This window comes from Myotis davidii, unplaced genomic scaffold (assembly GCF_000327345.1).
Source record: "Myotis davidii unplaced genomic scaffold, ASM32734v1 scaffold1275, whole genome shotgun sequence".
Classification (NCBI taxonomy): domain Eukaryota; kingdom Metazoa; phylum Chordata; class Mammalia; order Chiroptera; family Vespertilionidae; genus Myotis; species Myotis davidii.
Window position 1 is genome coordinate 249,537 of NW_006286483.1, and position 13,312 is coordinate 262,848.

The 13,312-nt window shown below is 40.6% G+C and overlaps 1 protein-coding gene across 3 annotated transcripts in view; it reads left to right on the forward strand.

The window, feature by feature from the left end:
- Positions 1–13,312, forward strand: part of FAM81A (family with sequence similarity 81 member A) — a 77,319-nt gene that overhangs the window by 15,858 nt on the left and 48,149 nt on the right. For 2 of the 3 annotated variants that reach the window (XM_006757994.2, XM_006757993.2), the window contains exons 2-3: positions 4,773–4,842; positions 6,158–6,428. In XM_006757994.2, coding sequence (XP_006758057.1) covers positions 4,796–4,842; positions 6,158–6,428 — 318 coding nt within the window. In that variant the 5' untranslated portion in view covers positions 4,773–4,795. Of the gene's footprint in view, positions 1–4,772; positions 4,872–6,157; positions 6,429–13,312 lie in introns of those variants that run through there. The other variant, XM_006757995.1, reaches the window with a different exon arrangement.

The following is a 13,312-nucleotide window of genomic DNA, read 5'->3' on the forward strand; positions in this document are numbered from 1 at the left end:
GCCCGGAACTGGAGCTCAGAGCCTGAGACGCCCTCCCGATTGAAAACGACAACCACGCCCTCAGCCGCCAGCCCTCTCTGCATGCACTCCGCACCTTAGTATTTTACTTCCGCACTGCGCCTCCTCTGAGTCTTGGTATGCTTTTCTCTTTCCTTCCAGTTGTAGAATTTCCACTCAGCCAGCCATCCTGTGGTTCTGGATGATGTCCATTCCGTCTTTTAGTTGTATTTTTGAAGTGGTTGTTCGAGGCAGCAAACTCAGGTGTTTACCTATGCCGCCATCTTGGTTTCTAACAAATCTTAACATTAAGCTAGCATGTCAAAATTTTCTCTGCAACTTCATAGCTTCTGTAACCATTACTTCAAATAGCCATTCTTCTGAGTGGATGTGCCATGTTTTGTTAACTACTCTTTCATTGTTGGACATTTAACCAATAGCCATTTGTGAACATATCATGGTTTATTCACCCATTTGCCTAATGTTGGGTGTTCGGTCCTCCCTAACCCACTTTTTCGCTCTTGGAAACAATGCTGCCTTAAGTGTTCTTGTGTTTCCTTGTGAACATGTTTGAGAAGTTTGGGGGGAATTTCTCAGCACTGGAATTATTGAGTCACGGGGTTTGGGCACCTTTAGCTTTTCTAGATATTGAAGATTGCTTTCCATAGTGGTGGTGCCGATTCCCATTCCCACCTGGTGTTCCCCTTGTTCCATATATGTTCCTGTCAATTCGTGGTCTTGCCACTCTGCATTTTGGCCAGCCCGATGGGATGAAATGGTATCTTGTGACAAATTAGATTTATTTTATAATTTGCTTCCCCTGCTAGAAGAGAGCCACTGTTATTAGGAAAAAAATAGTTCTTACTCTGTCTTCGGTATTCTTTTGGCATCTGTGTTACTTTCAACAATAAAGGTAAATTAAAAAATTATTTTGAGCCCTAGCCAGTTTGGCTCAGTGGATAGAGCGCCAGCCCAGGATTGAAGGGTCCCGGGTTCAATTCTGGTCAAAGGCCCACACCTCAGTTGCAGGTTCCCCATCCCTGGGTGGAGTGTGTGCAGGAGGCAACCAATCGATGTGGATGTTTCTCTCTATCTCTCCCTCTCCCTTCTACTCTCTCTAAAAATCAATGGAAAAATAACCTCGGGTAAGGACTAATAACAAAAAAATTTCTTTTGAGCTGTTTTCTAAGTGAGACAATTATTTAGAAGTCTATTAAATGACTTAAAAGTTAGATCATAAAATAAATAATTAAACATTTTAAAATAAATTAAAAATATTCCTAGTAAGCTGTATTATATATACCCTGTATAAGTAACTTGGTGTCAGAATCCCATCTGACAACAACTGCCAGCTGAGTACAATGACTGGCACCTGGCTGGTCGCTACTGTATTCTTTTGGTTAAGAATAAGTCACAGGTCACACCTAACTCAAGGGGAGAGGATTACACAAGGTGTGAACTCCAGAACATGGGCATCACTTTATGTAAGAGTCTGTCCCCCACGATGGAAACCATGTTGTGATCATCACATTTCAGTGACGTGGGTTTAGATATTCATCTCTGTTAGGACCCTTAGAGATGATCAGATTTCAGGAGACTGACTTACGCAAGCTCGGTTCCCATTGAGGTGTAATTCCAGTTGTTAATTCATGGTGAGAACAGTAGCTGCAGATAGACTGGGTCTTGAGTTTGCTGATTGCCCCATGTTCCCTTTTGATGCACAGCCACATGGGAAGCTAAATGATGTGCCTGGTGAGTGTGGGCTCAGGGCAGGAGTTGTGAGTCGGATTATCTTAGTGGGTAGTGTCATTGGACCATGAGAGCGTACTCATCTCTCTCCATTAGAGTCGACTGGGGAAGGGGAATCGGTAAGAGTGGCCACGAATGAGGCTGGAAGAGTGGGTTAGGCCAGAGTGTGCTGAGAGTAAAGCAAGTAGAGTTAGTGTTGAGTGTGGAGGAGAAAAAGTGTGGATCTATCTTTCTGTTCTCTACTTTGGAAAATCTTACCCATTTCATCAGTCCTTCCCTGACCTCGCTGCTACCCAAGAAAAATGAGGCCCTTTCTTTTTTTCCTCCCTATGTAGCTTTTTATGTTAAAAAACTCTAATTTGAGGTATAATTGACATATAACATTATATTAATTTCAGGTGTACAACATAATGAATTGATAGTTATATGTATTGCAAAATCACCACAATAAATCTAGTTGACATCTGGCATTATGATGAAAATATTTTCTGTGTGATGAGAACTTTTAAGATTGACTTTCTTAGCAATGTTCGGAAAGCAATACAGTATTATTAACTATAGTCACCATGCTGTACATTACATCCCCAGGACTTATTTTATAACTGGAAGTCTGTACCTTTTGACCACCTTCACCAATTTTGCACCCACCAAACCCCACCTCTGGCAACTACCAACTTGTTCTCTGTATCTATGAGCTTGTGTTTCTTTGTTTGTTTGTATTTTTGTTTTTAGATCCCACATATAAGTGAGATCGTATAGTGTCTTTCTCTGCCTGACTTATTTCACTTAGCATAATACTCTTGAGGTCCATCCATGTTGTCACAAGTGGTAGGATGTTTTGTTTTGTTTTGTCAATCCTCACCTGAGGATATTTTTCCATTGCATTTTCAGAGAGAGTGGAAGGGAAGAAGGGGGAGGGAAGGAAGGAGGGAGGGAGGGAGGAAGGGGGGGGGAGAGAGAGAGAGAGAGAGAGATTGATTGGTTGCCTCCTGCACGCACCTGAACTGGGCTGGGGACCTACACTCAACCTGCAACCCAGGTATGTGCCCTTGATGGGGAATCAAACCTGCAACCCTTCGGTCTGTGGGCAACGCTCTAACCACTGAGGATGTCAGCAGGGTGCAAGTGGCAAGATTTCATTCTTTTTTATGGCTGAGTAAAGTTTTATTCTGTGTATATAGCACATTTTCTTTATCCATTCATCAGTCAGTGGACACTTAGGTTGCTTCCGTATTTTGGATATTGTAAATAATGCTGCACTAAACGTGGGTTGCACATATGTTTTCCAGTTAGTGTTTTCTTCCCAGGTGTTTTTGTTCACATGGTTCCTAAGCCACTACCCCATTAGTCATCTTGATTGGTTTAGATGCCTACCTTTCTCTGTAGGCTGTGAAGCCCTTGAGGCAGGGGGTGTGTTGGATAGTGTTGGAGTGTGGAGGAGAAAAGGTGTGGAACTTTCTCTCTATTCTCTACTTTGGAAAAAATCTTACCCGTTCTCATCAGTGCTTCCCTGACCTCACTGCCACCCAAGAAAAATGATTAGATTATTGTCTACATAATAGATACCAAATAACTATTTCTTAGGTTGGGTTATTCTATGGATTAATATCTCAACTAAGGTATTTTGCAGCTTTAAAATGATAAAGATTACATAAACAGCTTCTTCACTGTCCTAATTTTAAGTAGTAAATGGCAGAAATTATTTATATTTTTAAAAATATTTTTTATTAATTTTTAAAATATATTTTATTGATTTTTACACTGGTGATGTGCCTACAAACCAAGGTACATGCCCTTGACCGGAATTGAACCTGGGACCCTTCAGTATGCAGGCCGACGCTCTAGCCACTGAGCCAAACTGGTCAGGGCTATTTTTTATTAATTTTAAAGAGAGAGGAAGGGAGAGAGAGAGAAACATTGATATGAGAGAGAAACATCGATTGGCTGCTTCCTGCATGCCCCTTACTGGGGATGGAGCCCGCAACCCCAGCATGTGCCCTGACCAGGAATTGAACCAGCACCCTCTTGGTGCATGGGATGTTGCTCAACCAACTGAGCCACATGGGCAGGGCAGAAATTATTTATCGTCACTGAAGAACATCTTTGGCATCATAGCTTGTTTAGCATGAATCCCTTTTTTGCTTTAATATAATTTATTTAAACTTGAAGTTCCTTATCTAGGAAAGTGAAATGTTCACATTGCAAAACTAAAAATAACATACTGGGGAGATGATGCCAAAACAATGGTTTCAATCAGAAATGCTTTCTGAATCGAGCATCTAATGAGAACTCATTACTGAATCAGATCATGGTTAGTAGGCATTCATTGTTTTAAGCCAATTAATAACAGTTTTGAGAAACCTAAGTAATGAAATATTTTTAAAAACCTCCAGTTTTGCTCAGATTTCTAATGCGTTGTGATGATCAAATGTTCCTTATATGCAAAATGTAATATGGACGATTATATCTCACAACAGAGTTTTAATGAAGAACATTATCCTCATTCTCTTAGTGGATCGACAGATTTCCTCAAATCAGATCCCACTGCTCATAAATTGTTTCATTTAAGATTCATTTAGAAACAAGTGCTTTTATTTTGCTGTATAATTTACTAAGTTTGCTGAGATCAAATTTACTAAGGAAGCTTTCTGTAATTTCTAGGGAGAAGTACAAGCTTGAATAAGCCTGGTACAGAAACTGTCTTTTTCTATAAAAGTGATTTCTGAAGCTTGAAATACAGATATGGGATGAAGAAACTTCAGGAAACTACATTTAACAGTCCTTGTTAGTCTGTCTCACCAGGCTTAGTGATATTAATTTCAGGAACATTTGACTTTGCTGGATTCTTTTCTCCTTATTTGGAAACCGTTTCTGCTTATTGCACACATACTATTAAGTCATAATATAATTGATCAGTGTGTCAGCATAATTTATGGTCCACTTAGCAACTTAATAATACGCTTTAGAGATCATTTTAAGTTCTAGGTATAAACTGCTAAATAATTTAATGCTTGTTTTTTCAACAGATGTGAATTATTAAAAAAGAAAAATGGCCCAACGGAGCACTGTATTTCCTTCTCTTGTCACCAAGGAAAGGTATAATATATGGAAAACATGCATCTAAGGTATACTTTTTCTTTTCACCAATCCCATAGAGGCTGCTAGTGGGTGTGATGGCCTTTGTGAATGAGACTGTATTATAGCTGTTACATTATCCAAGAAGGATTTTGTTCAAGGGCAAGAGCAGTAGTGTTGTGTAGCCTCTCCAGCTTGCAGTTTGTCGGATCCTGTGGGCCACTCCATGACCACGAGAGGCGCAGACCTCACAGTAGCCCTGCAGTACGGGTGTACTTCTGGTCAACAGTAACATATAATTCTGGAGACTTGGGGGACTGAGGTCTCTGTGAGCCCTTTTAAATCAGAAGTTGCAAATTGGGTGTTCATAGGCCAATATTGGCTCATGGAAATACATGGTTTGATCAGCTTAAATACTTTTTAAATTAGTTGTTATCACTTAAGAATCGGGTGATTTCTCATACAAGCCTGGATCTTCTGGCTCTTCTTGAATATCAGATGATCTGGAAAAGTGGACCTGGCATTCCCAGATGGTCACTCAGGGGTGGAGCAGAATTGTGGCTCCTTTTAGTTGAGGAATGCCCTTTCCAGTCCTCCAAAGCACCCCCCTACCCCCCGCCTCCCTATTGCATTGTACGGTGTGCTTCACTCATTTATGTTACCTGCCTGACCCTTGTAGGCATTTGGGTTTGTAACCACTGCGTTACAGGGAGGAAGGAGGTGGGAATGTCAGGAGATTTTATTAATAAGCTTGATTTTTTTTAAAGATTTTTAAAAATTGATTTTTAGAGAGAGGGGAAATGAGAGGGAAAGAGAAAAACATCCATGTGAAAGTGAAACATCGATCGACTGCCTCCCCCACATCCCCCACAGGGGATCCAGCATGCAACCTGGGCATGTGCCCCAACCCGAACCGGCAACCCTTGGGTACACAGGACGATGCCCAAGCAACTGAGCCACACCAGTTTGGTGCACGGGAATGATGCCCAACCAACGGAGCCACACTGGCCAGGGCAATAAGCTTGGTCTTGATAACAGCTTATACTGGGAAGACATGTCAGTGTGCCCAGTTCCGCCAGCCTCTTGCTTTTGGAGGTCGTGGAACCTGCTACCAGCGCACTTGAGTTGCTGGGTACGATTGTTTAAAGATGCTGCCTGGCTCACGAAGGAAAGCCTTTGGGGCAGAAACCCTGCTTACCACCATCCCCCACCCCCCCTTCACTGAACTTGTAGGGACAGACAGTTTGCGTTTTCTTCTCTGGGAAGTCTTGAATCTGGCTTTAACCATGACCTCTTCCCTGATTAACAACCCCAGTAACGCAGCTCATTCCCGCAGACGCGTCAGAACCATGCCCCGACACAGCCAGTCCCTGAGCATGGCACCCTACTCTGTGAACCTCATGGAGCAGCTGGAAGACAGGATCCTGTGCCACGAGAAAACAACCGCCGCCCTCGTGGAGCACGCCTTCCGAATTAAGGACGACATCGTCAACAGTTTGCAGAAAATGCAAAACAAAGGGGGAGGCGACCGCTTGGCCAGGCTTTTCCTGGAGGAGCACATCAGAAACATAACTGCCATCGTGAAGCAGCTGAATCGGGACATCGAGGTAAGGTGTGTGAGCCAGGCGGGCTGGGTTCCTCTCCACAGACTCGTTCCACCGCCGGAGGTGGGCAAGTCCAGTGCCCCTGCCAGGCAGGACTGCCTTCAGACCAGTGCTGTCTGTCCTGTCCTGTCTGTTCTGACGGATCGCTCAGGAAACAGCTTGAACAAATATCCTCTTTAAATTTATTCCAGTATTTGAGAGCAGTTACTGCCAGTGTTATTTTTGTTTAATCTAAATTTACTTCGCTGATTATTAAATCACTTTTCGGGTGGTTTTTTTTGGCTCTCAATGGAGAGCAAAACTAGTTAAATAGTTTCCCTGTAAAAATTCTTCATATCCCTGAAGACAGCTATTAAACCAATTACTAGGTCAGCCTTTGCTCTTCTGATTAAATATTTCTAGGTCATGATGATTACGTATAATATAGTTTATTACTCAAACAACCTAGAGATTTGAATTGCTTCTCTGACTCCTCTTTTATTGTTTTATTTTTCTCTGCAGTGAGCCCAATAAAAGGCCAATGTTGTTTATTTTTAGAGTTTGTAAATTTACCGCTATTTATTCAACCACAGGATCACATAATTTAGTTCAGAAACCTTAAGATCATTTAGGGCCCGGGTTCCATCGCTGAACGATATTAATATCCTTCACATGTAATTTTTAACTATATGAATAAAAAGTATATTGGCTAGATTAAGGAAAACCTTTGTTTCAAGTCATAGAGCTGGTGTCTTAATTATACTTAGGAAATTAAGCCTTATTTTTGTGTGTGTCAGATTTGTATGTGTATATGTATGTATATATTTAGCAGCCTTATTGAGGTATAATTTAAAAGCCACAAAGATTCACCCATTATAAGTGTCCAACTCAATGATTTTTAGTAAATTTATAAAATCACACCCCAAAATTTATATAAGCCTATTTGCAATCAATTCTTACCTCTAACCTAGCCCCAGGTAAGCACCAATCTGCTTTCTGTCTCTATACACTTTGTCTTTTCCAGACTTTCCATGTAAATGGAATCTTATGAAGTGGTCTGCATCTGGCTTCTTTCACTTAGCATAATCTCTGTGAGATTCAGCCATGTTCTAGAATGTTCTTTTTATGTCTGAGTAGCATCCTATTGTATGGATATACCACATTCTGTTTGTCCCTTCATTATTTGATGGACATTTGGATTGTTTCCAATTTTTAGCTATTATGAATAAAGCTGCTGTGAACACTTGTGTCCAAGTCTTTGTGTGGGCATATGTTTTCATTTCTCTTGGGTAAATTACTAGAAATGGAATCGCTAGGTCTTAGAGTAAGCTTTTGCTTAACTTTTTAAAACACAGCCAAACAATTTTGCAGAGTGGCTATATCATTTTACAACTCACCAGTAATACATGAGGTTTCCAGTTTTTCCACATCCTCACCAACATTTGGTATTATCTGTCTTTTTAATTATAGTCATTATAGGGCATGTGTGGTGGTACTTGATGGTAGTCTTAATTTGAATTTTCCTAATGACTAATGACATTGAGCACCTTTTCATATGCTTATTGGTCATTTGTGTGTTTTATTTGGTGAAGTGTATACTCAAGTCTGCTGACTATTTTTAAAAAGTTAAATTTTTATTGTGGTAAGAGAGTTACCATTGCATCCATTTTCAGTATACAATTCAGTGACATTAGTTACACTCACTGTGTTGTACGCAATCATCACCACTGTCCATTTCCAAAACACTTTGGTCATCCCAACTAGAAACGCTGTACCCATTAAACAATAAATTGCCATCCCACTCTTCCCTCAGCCCCTGGTGACCTCTAAGTTACTTTCTGTCTCTGTGAATTTGCCTATTCTGGTATGTCATGTAAATGGAATCACATGGTATTGTCCTTTTGTATCTGGTTAATTTCACGTAGCATGTGTTCAGGTTTCATCCATGTTGTAGTGTGTGTTAGAACCCATTTTTAAATTGGATTATTTGTCTTATTACAGTGGGGCCTTGACTTACGAGTTTAATTCGTTCCGCGACAGAGCTCATAACTCAAATTACTCGTATGTCAAATCACTGTGACATTTGCTGCGCCAGCTAGCGGTGGGGTATCTGAAGCTGGCTTGTAACTCGAATTTTAGCTCACAACTCAAAGCAAAAAATCGGCCGAGAGATGGCTCGTATCTCGAAAAACTCGTTAGTTGGGACACTTGTAAGTCAAGGTCCCACTGTATTGAATTGTAAAAATTTCATATATAGTCTAGATATAAGTCCATTATCAGAAATGTGATTTGCAAATATTTTCTCCCATTCTGTGGATTATATTTTCATTTTCTAATGGTGGTTTTTGAAGTGCAAAATTTTTAGATTTTAATAAATTTCAACTTACAGTTTTTTCTTTTATAGTTTATACTTTTAGTTCTAAGTCTTAAGAACTGCTTAACCCAAGGTCACAAAGATATTCTCTTATTTTCTTAAAAAATTTTAGTTTTAGTTCTTTACATTCAGTGATCCAGTTTGAGTTAATTTTTATGTATGAATTAGAGTAAAAGTCTAAGTTAATTTTTTTACATATGGGTAGCCCAGGAAAATCTATCACTTTTCTGTTTGTCCTTCGTTGAAAGCCAATTGAGCATCCTATATAATAAAAGCCTAGTACACTAAGTGTCCAACCGTTTGACCATTCAACCAGTCGCTATGACACGCACTGACCACCAGGGGCAGATGCTCTGACCAGTAGGTTGGCTTGCTGCTGGGGTCCGACCAATCGGGACTGGGAGAGATGGGCCGGACACGCCCTGGAGCCCTCCCGCAGCCCCTCCCCAGTCCCGATGGTGCACCAGTGGGGTCCCTCAGCCTGGCCTGCTCCCTCTTGGAATCTGTGATCCCTCAGGGGATGTCGGAGAGCCCGTTTTGGCCCAATCCCAGCAGGCCAGGCTGAGGGACCCCACGGATGCCTGAATCCATGCACCGGGCCTCTAGTAAAATATAAGGGCTTAATTCTGTGTTCCATTTTTTCTATGCCAATACCACATTGCCTTAATTTCTAGCTTTAGAGTACTTTTGAAATCAGGTAGTGTAAGTCCTTCAACTTTGTTCTTCTTGTCAATATTGTTTGGCCATGTTCAGTCCTTTGCATTTTCATATAAATTTTAGGATCAGCTTGTCAGTTTCGATAGAAAAACCTGCTGAGATTTTGAATGTATAGATTCAATTTGGGGAAAATTGCCATCTAAATAATATTGAGCCTGATCATTTTAAAGACCAGTTCTTGGTTTTATTATTTTTTTTCTATTGCTTTTCTGTTTTCTATTCTATTGATTTCAACAACTCTTATTTCCTTTATTCCTGCTTGCTTTGATTAAGTTTGCTCCCCCCGCCCCCCCCCTAGTTTCTTAAGGTAGAAGCTTAGGTAATTGGTTCAAGATCTTTTTATCTGATAATGATGTTTAAAGCTATAAAGTGTACTCTAAGCCTTGCTTTAGCTGCTCCCCATGAGTTTTGGTATGCTGTGTTTTGTTTTCATTAATTTAAAAATATTTTAAAACTTTCCTTTGGATTTTGTTTTTGGCTTATGTGTTATTTGGAAATCTGTTGTTTAATTTTCAAATATTTGGGGTTTATTTTTGTTGTGGATCTGTAATTTAATTCCATGTGAACAGAGAATATACTTTGTATATTTTTTAATACCTTTAAATTTATTAAGATTCTTGTTCTATCAAATATCAAAATCTCCAACTCTCGTTGAATTGTCTATTTCTCTTTTCAATTCTCTCAAGATTTTGGTCCTCTATTGTTAGGTGCCCAACAGTTGTTCATAGAAAATAATACAATAATCTATAATAATAAAAGGGTAATATGCTAATTAGACCGGACATCTTCTGGACATCATTCTGGATGTCCTTCCTGATGAAGCCAGGGCCGGTGGGAAGCCAGCTCAGGTCCTGGGTGCCTGCGGGCGGCCCAAGGGAAGCCAGCCCACATCCCGGGCGTCTGCTGGTGGCTTGAGGGAAGCCAGCCCGGGTCCTGGGTGCCTGCTGGTGGCCGGAGGAGGAAAGCCCGGGTCCCGGGTGCCAGAGGGAAGCTGGTGCCGGCAGCTGGGGGAAGGAAGGCCTACTCTTGCATGAATTTTCGTGCATTGGGCCTCTAGTTAATAAATAATACAAGAATAAACTCTGTGTTTTGCCTACTCACAACTGTAAACCTACTTTTGACCCTCCATTACATTTTTGTTGTATATATCCTCCTGATACATTCACCATTTTATCATAAAATGTCTCTCTTTGTCTTAGTAATATATTTTTTTAAATAATATATTTTATGGTGTGCTGCAGAATTTTATTTATTTTTTTAAATATGTTTTATTGATTTTTTTACAGAGTAATATTTCTTAAAGTCTATTTTGTTTGATATTAATATAGCTATCCAGCTTTTTTATGGATACTGTTTGCATAATTTCCCTTTTTGAAAATTTTCACTTAGCTTATGCCTAAGTGAGGTCTTTGTCCACCACATGGTTACCAATTTTCACTCTTCTTTGAGATTCTCATGCATCTTTAGTAAGGACTGAGATCCACTCAGAATTATACCTTAATTGAAGTTCATTGGTCTTTAGGATTCTAAAACTTCTGGTCTCTACTTCTTATGATGTTTCAAGGGCTATGAAGGGGACCTAGCCGATCTTCCTTGCTTCCGAGACTGGTGGCATCCATTGCAATTTCTTTTGGTCACAGCAATTTGATTTCCTTTTGGGATGTGCTTTTCTTTCATTGATTACAAACTGGATGGCTGTTACTCAGCGTGCCTTACCACCTGTTCAGGCAAAGAGGCTGGGAGTTCCTAACTCAGACCAGAACATTGAGATGCTCACTTCCTAGAACTTGAAACCTGAGCAGAACCATCCCAGACTGGAAAGGGCCGGAGCATCTTCCCTGCAGCAGCTGTGCCTGCGTGCGGGATACTGGCCAGTGGTTTTTGCTGCCTGGACCCTAGGAGGTGCCTTTTGTGTCTTTTTCTCAGTCGGATCCCCAGCTGCCCTGTTGATTGTGTGTACTTTCCCCCTATATCCTTCCAACACATTCCATTTCCCCCTCCTCCAAAGTTAGGCAAAGTCAGGTCCAATTGCCTGAAACAAGGAACTCTAGTGACATCCAAGGGGGTCATAGAACATTTAAAATTGGCAGATATAATTTATGTGTTTTTGGAAGGTGTGTGTCTGTATTGAGGATGATCTTTCCAGTTTTATATTTGGGTGCTAAAGCAGTTTTATCTCAGAGGCGGAGTCACTTGTCAACTGTAATTTGGCCCCTTCACAAAATTGAAGAACCCCAACTAAACATTTCAATTTTGAAAGGGGTTAGAGATAGTTTAGGGAGCTGATAGCTCTCTACACCCAAATCTAAAGAGGGAAATAGATAAAATCAAAGTGATTAGGGATAAATAATGATTCTCAGGTTCCCATCCTCAACCAATGGCAAAGAAGTATGTCGTTAAAAAATAGAAACACCCTATGTTGCACCTTAGGAAAGAGTCTGACCTCCCCGTTCTCTCCATGCCCAGCATTTCCTGTGAGCACGCGGCTGGGCTCCCTTTGCTGAGGTGGGTGGTAGAACGATGAGAGATGGGAGCCAGTCTATTCCTGCGTTACTGCCCTCGGGTAAAAGCAGAGTGTGACTCTACCCGTCTACCCTTAGAAAAGCCTGAACCTGATTTTTTCTGTCAGCGTAAGAGGTGATAGTGTTTTAGCTGCAACTACGGAACTGGGGAATAATTACCCTTTTGGTAACAACAATGTACTAATCCAACCGTCAGAACTATTTTATTTTTTTTCAAAAAAATTTTTATTATTGATTTCAGTGAGGAAGGGAGACAGAGAGAGATAGATAGAAACATTAATGATGACGAGAGAGAGAGACATCAATGATGAGAGAGAATCATTGATTGAGAACTATTTTAAATATATAATATCTGGCTTCAGCTGAGCCTCAATGCTGTTTAATAGTTGCTTCCTCTGGGAAGCTCTACCTGCCAGGCCCCCTGCTCACTTCCTTTCCCTTAGTGTACTTGCCGCTGTTCCCATAGCCCTTACTGAAGAGGACTGACGTTGTGGGGTTTTTTTTATGAGTCTGTTTCCCTGGATAGATCGTGAGCTCTTTAAAATGAAAGGGACCTTGTCTGACTCACCTTTGCATTGTCCAGCACAATGTAAAGGCTGTGAATGCTTTCTTTCTTTTCCTTTTTTTTTTTAATTAAGTGAATACAGGCCCAATTCAGAGTGAGGCCAGTTGCAGATTTGCTGGGAGTAAAAAGAACTAGAAGAGACAGACCCTGAGGTCATCTGTGCAAACTATGTTCCTTTTCAGATGAGGCATCAGAGGCCCAGGCAAATGAAGGGACTTGTCTGAGGTCTCCAGGCCAGTAAGTGTCAGTGCTGAGACTAAACCCAGGTTACTAAACCCTACTGCTCCTTCTGCTTTTCTGCTTTCCCTTCTGGAAGCTCTTCCAGAACCCCGATCTTAGGTCACCAACTCCCAAATGGGACGGGCAGTGCTCTTCAGCCAGTCTTTGCTTTCTATGTATTTCTACCCCTTCAGGAAGAACTTCTTCATGAAACTAGGTGATTCTAGCTTTAGATCTCGCTGAGTTTTCCTTGCCTCATCATCATTTTAATGGGAGGTCATTGCACAGCTTAGATAATTTGAGTCATTAGCAAGCATACCTAGAATTCTAAAATCATCAATCATTTAGACTTTTGCTAATTATTTTTTTAAAAATTTTGTTAACACAATTTTTCATTAATGTGTTTGTTTAAGATGATTTTTAAAGGCCATTTACAGTGCAACAAGTTTTAAATCTGCTGTTTTTCCATCTGAAACACATTTTATGTAATGATTGTTCTTGCCTTAGCAGA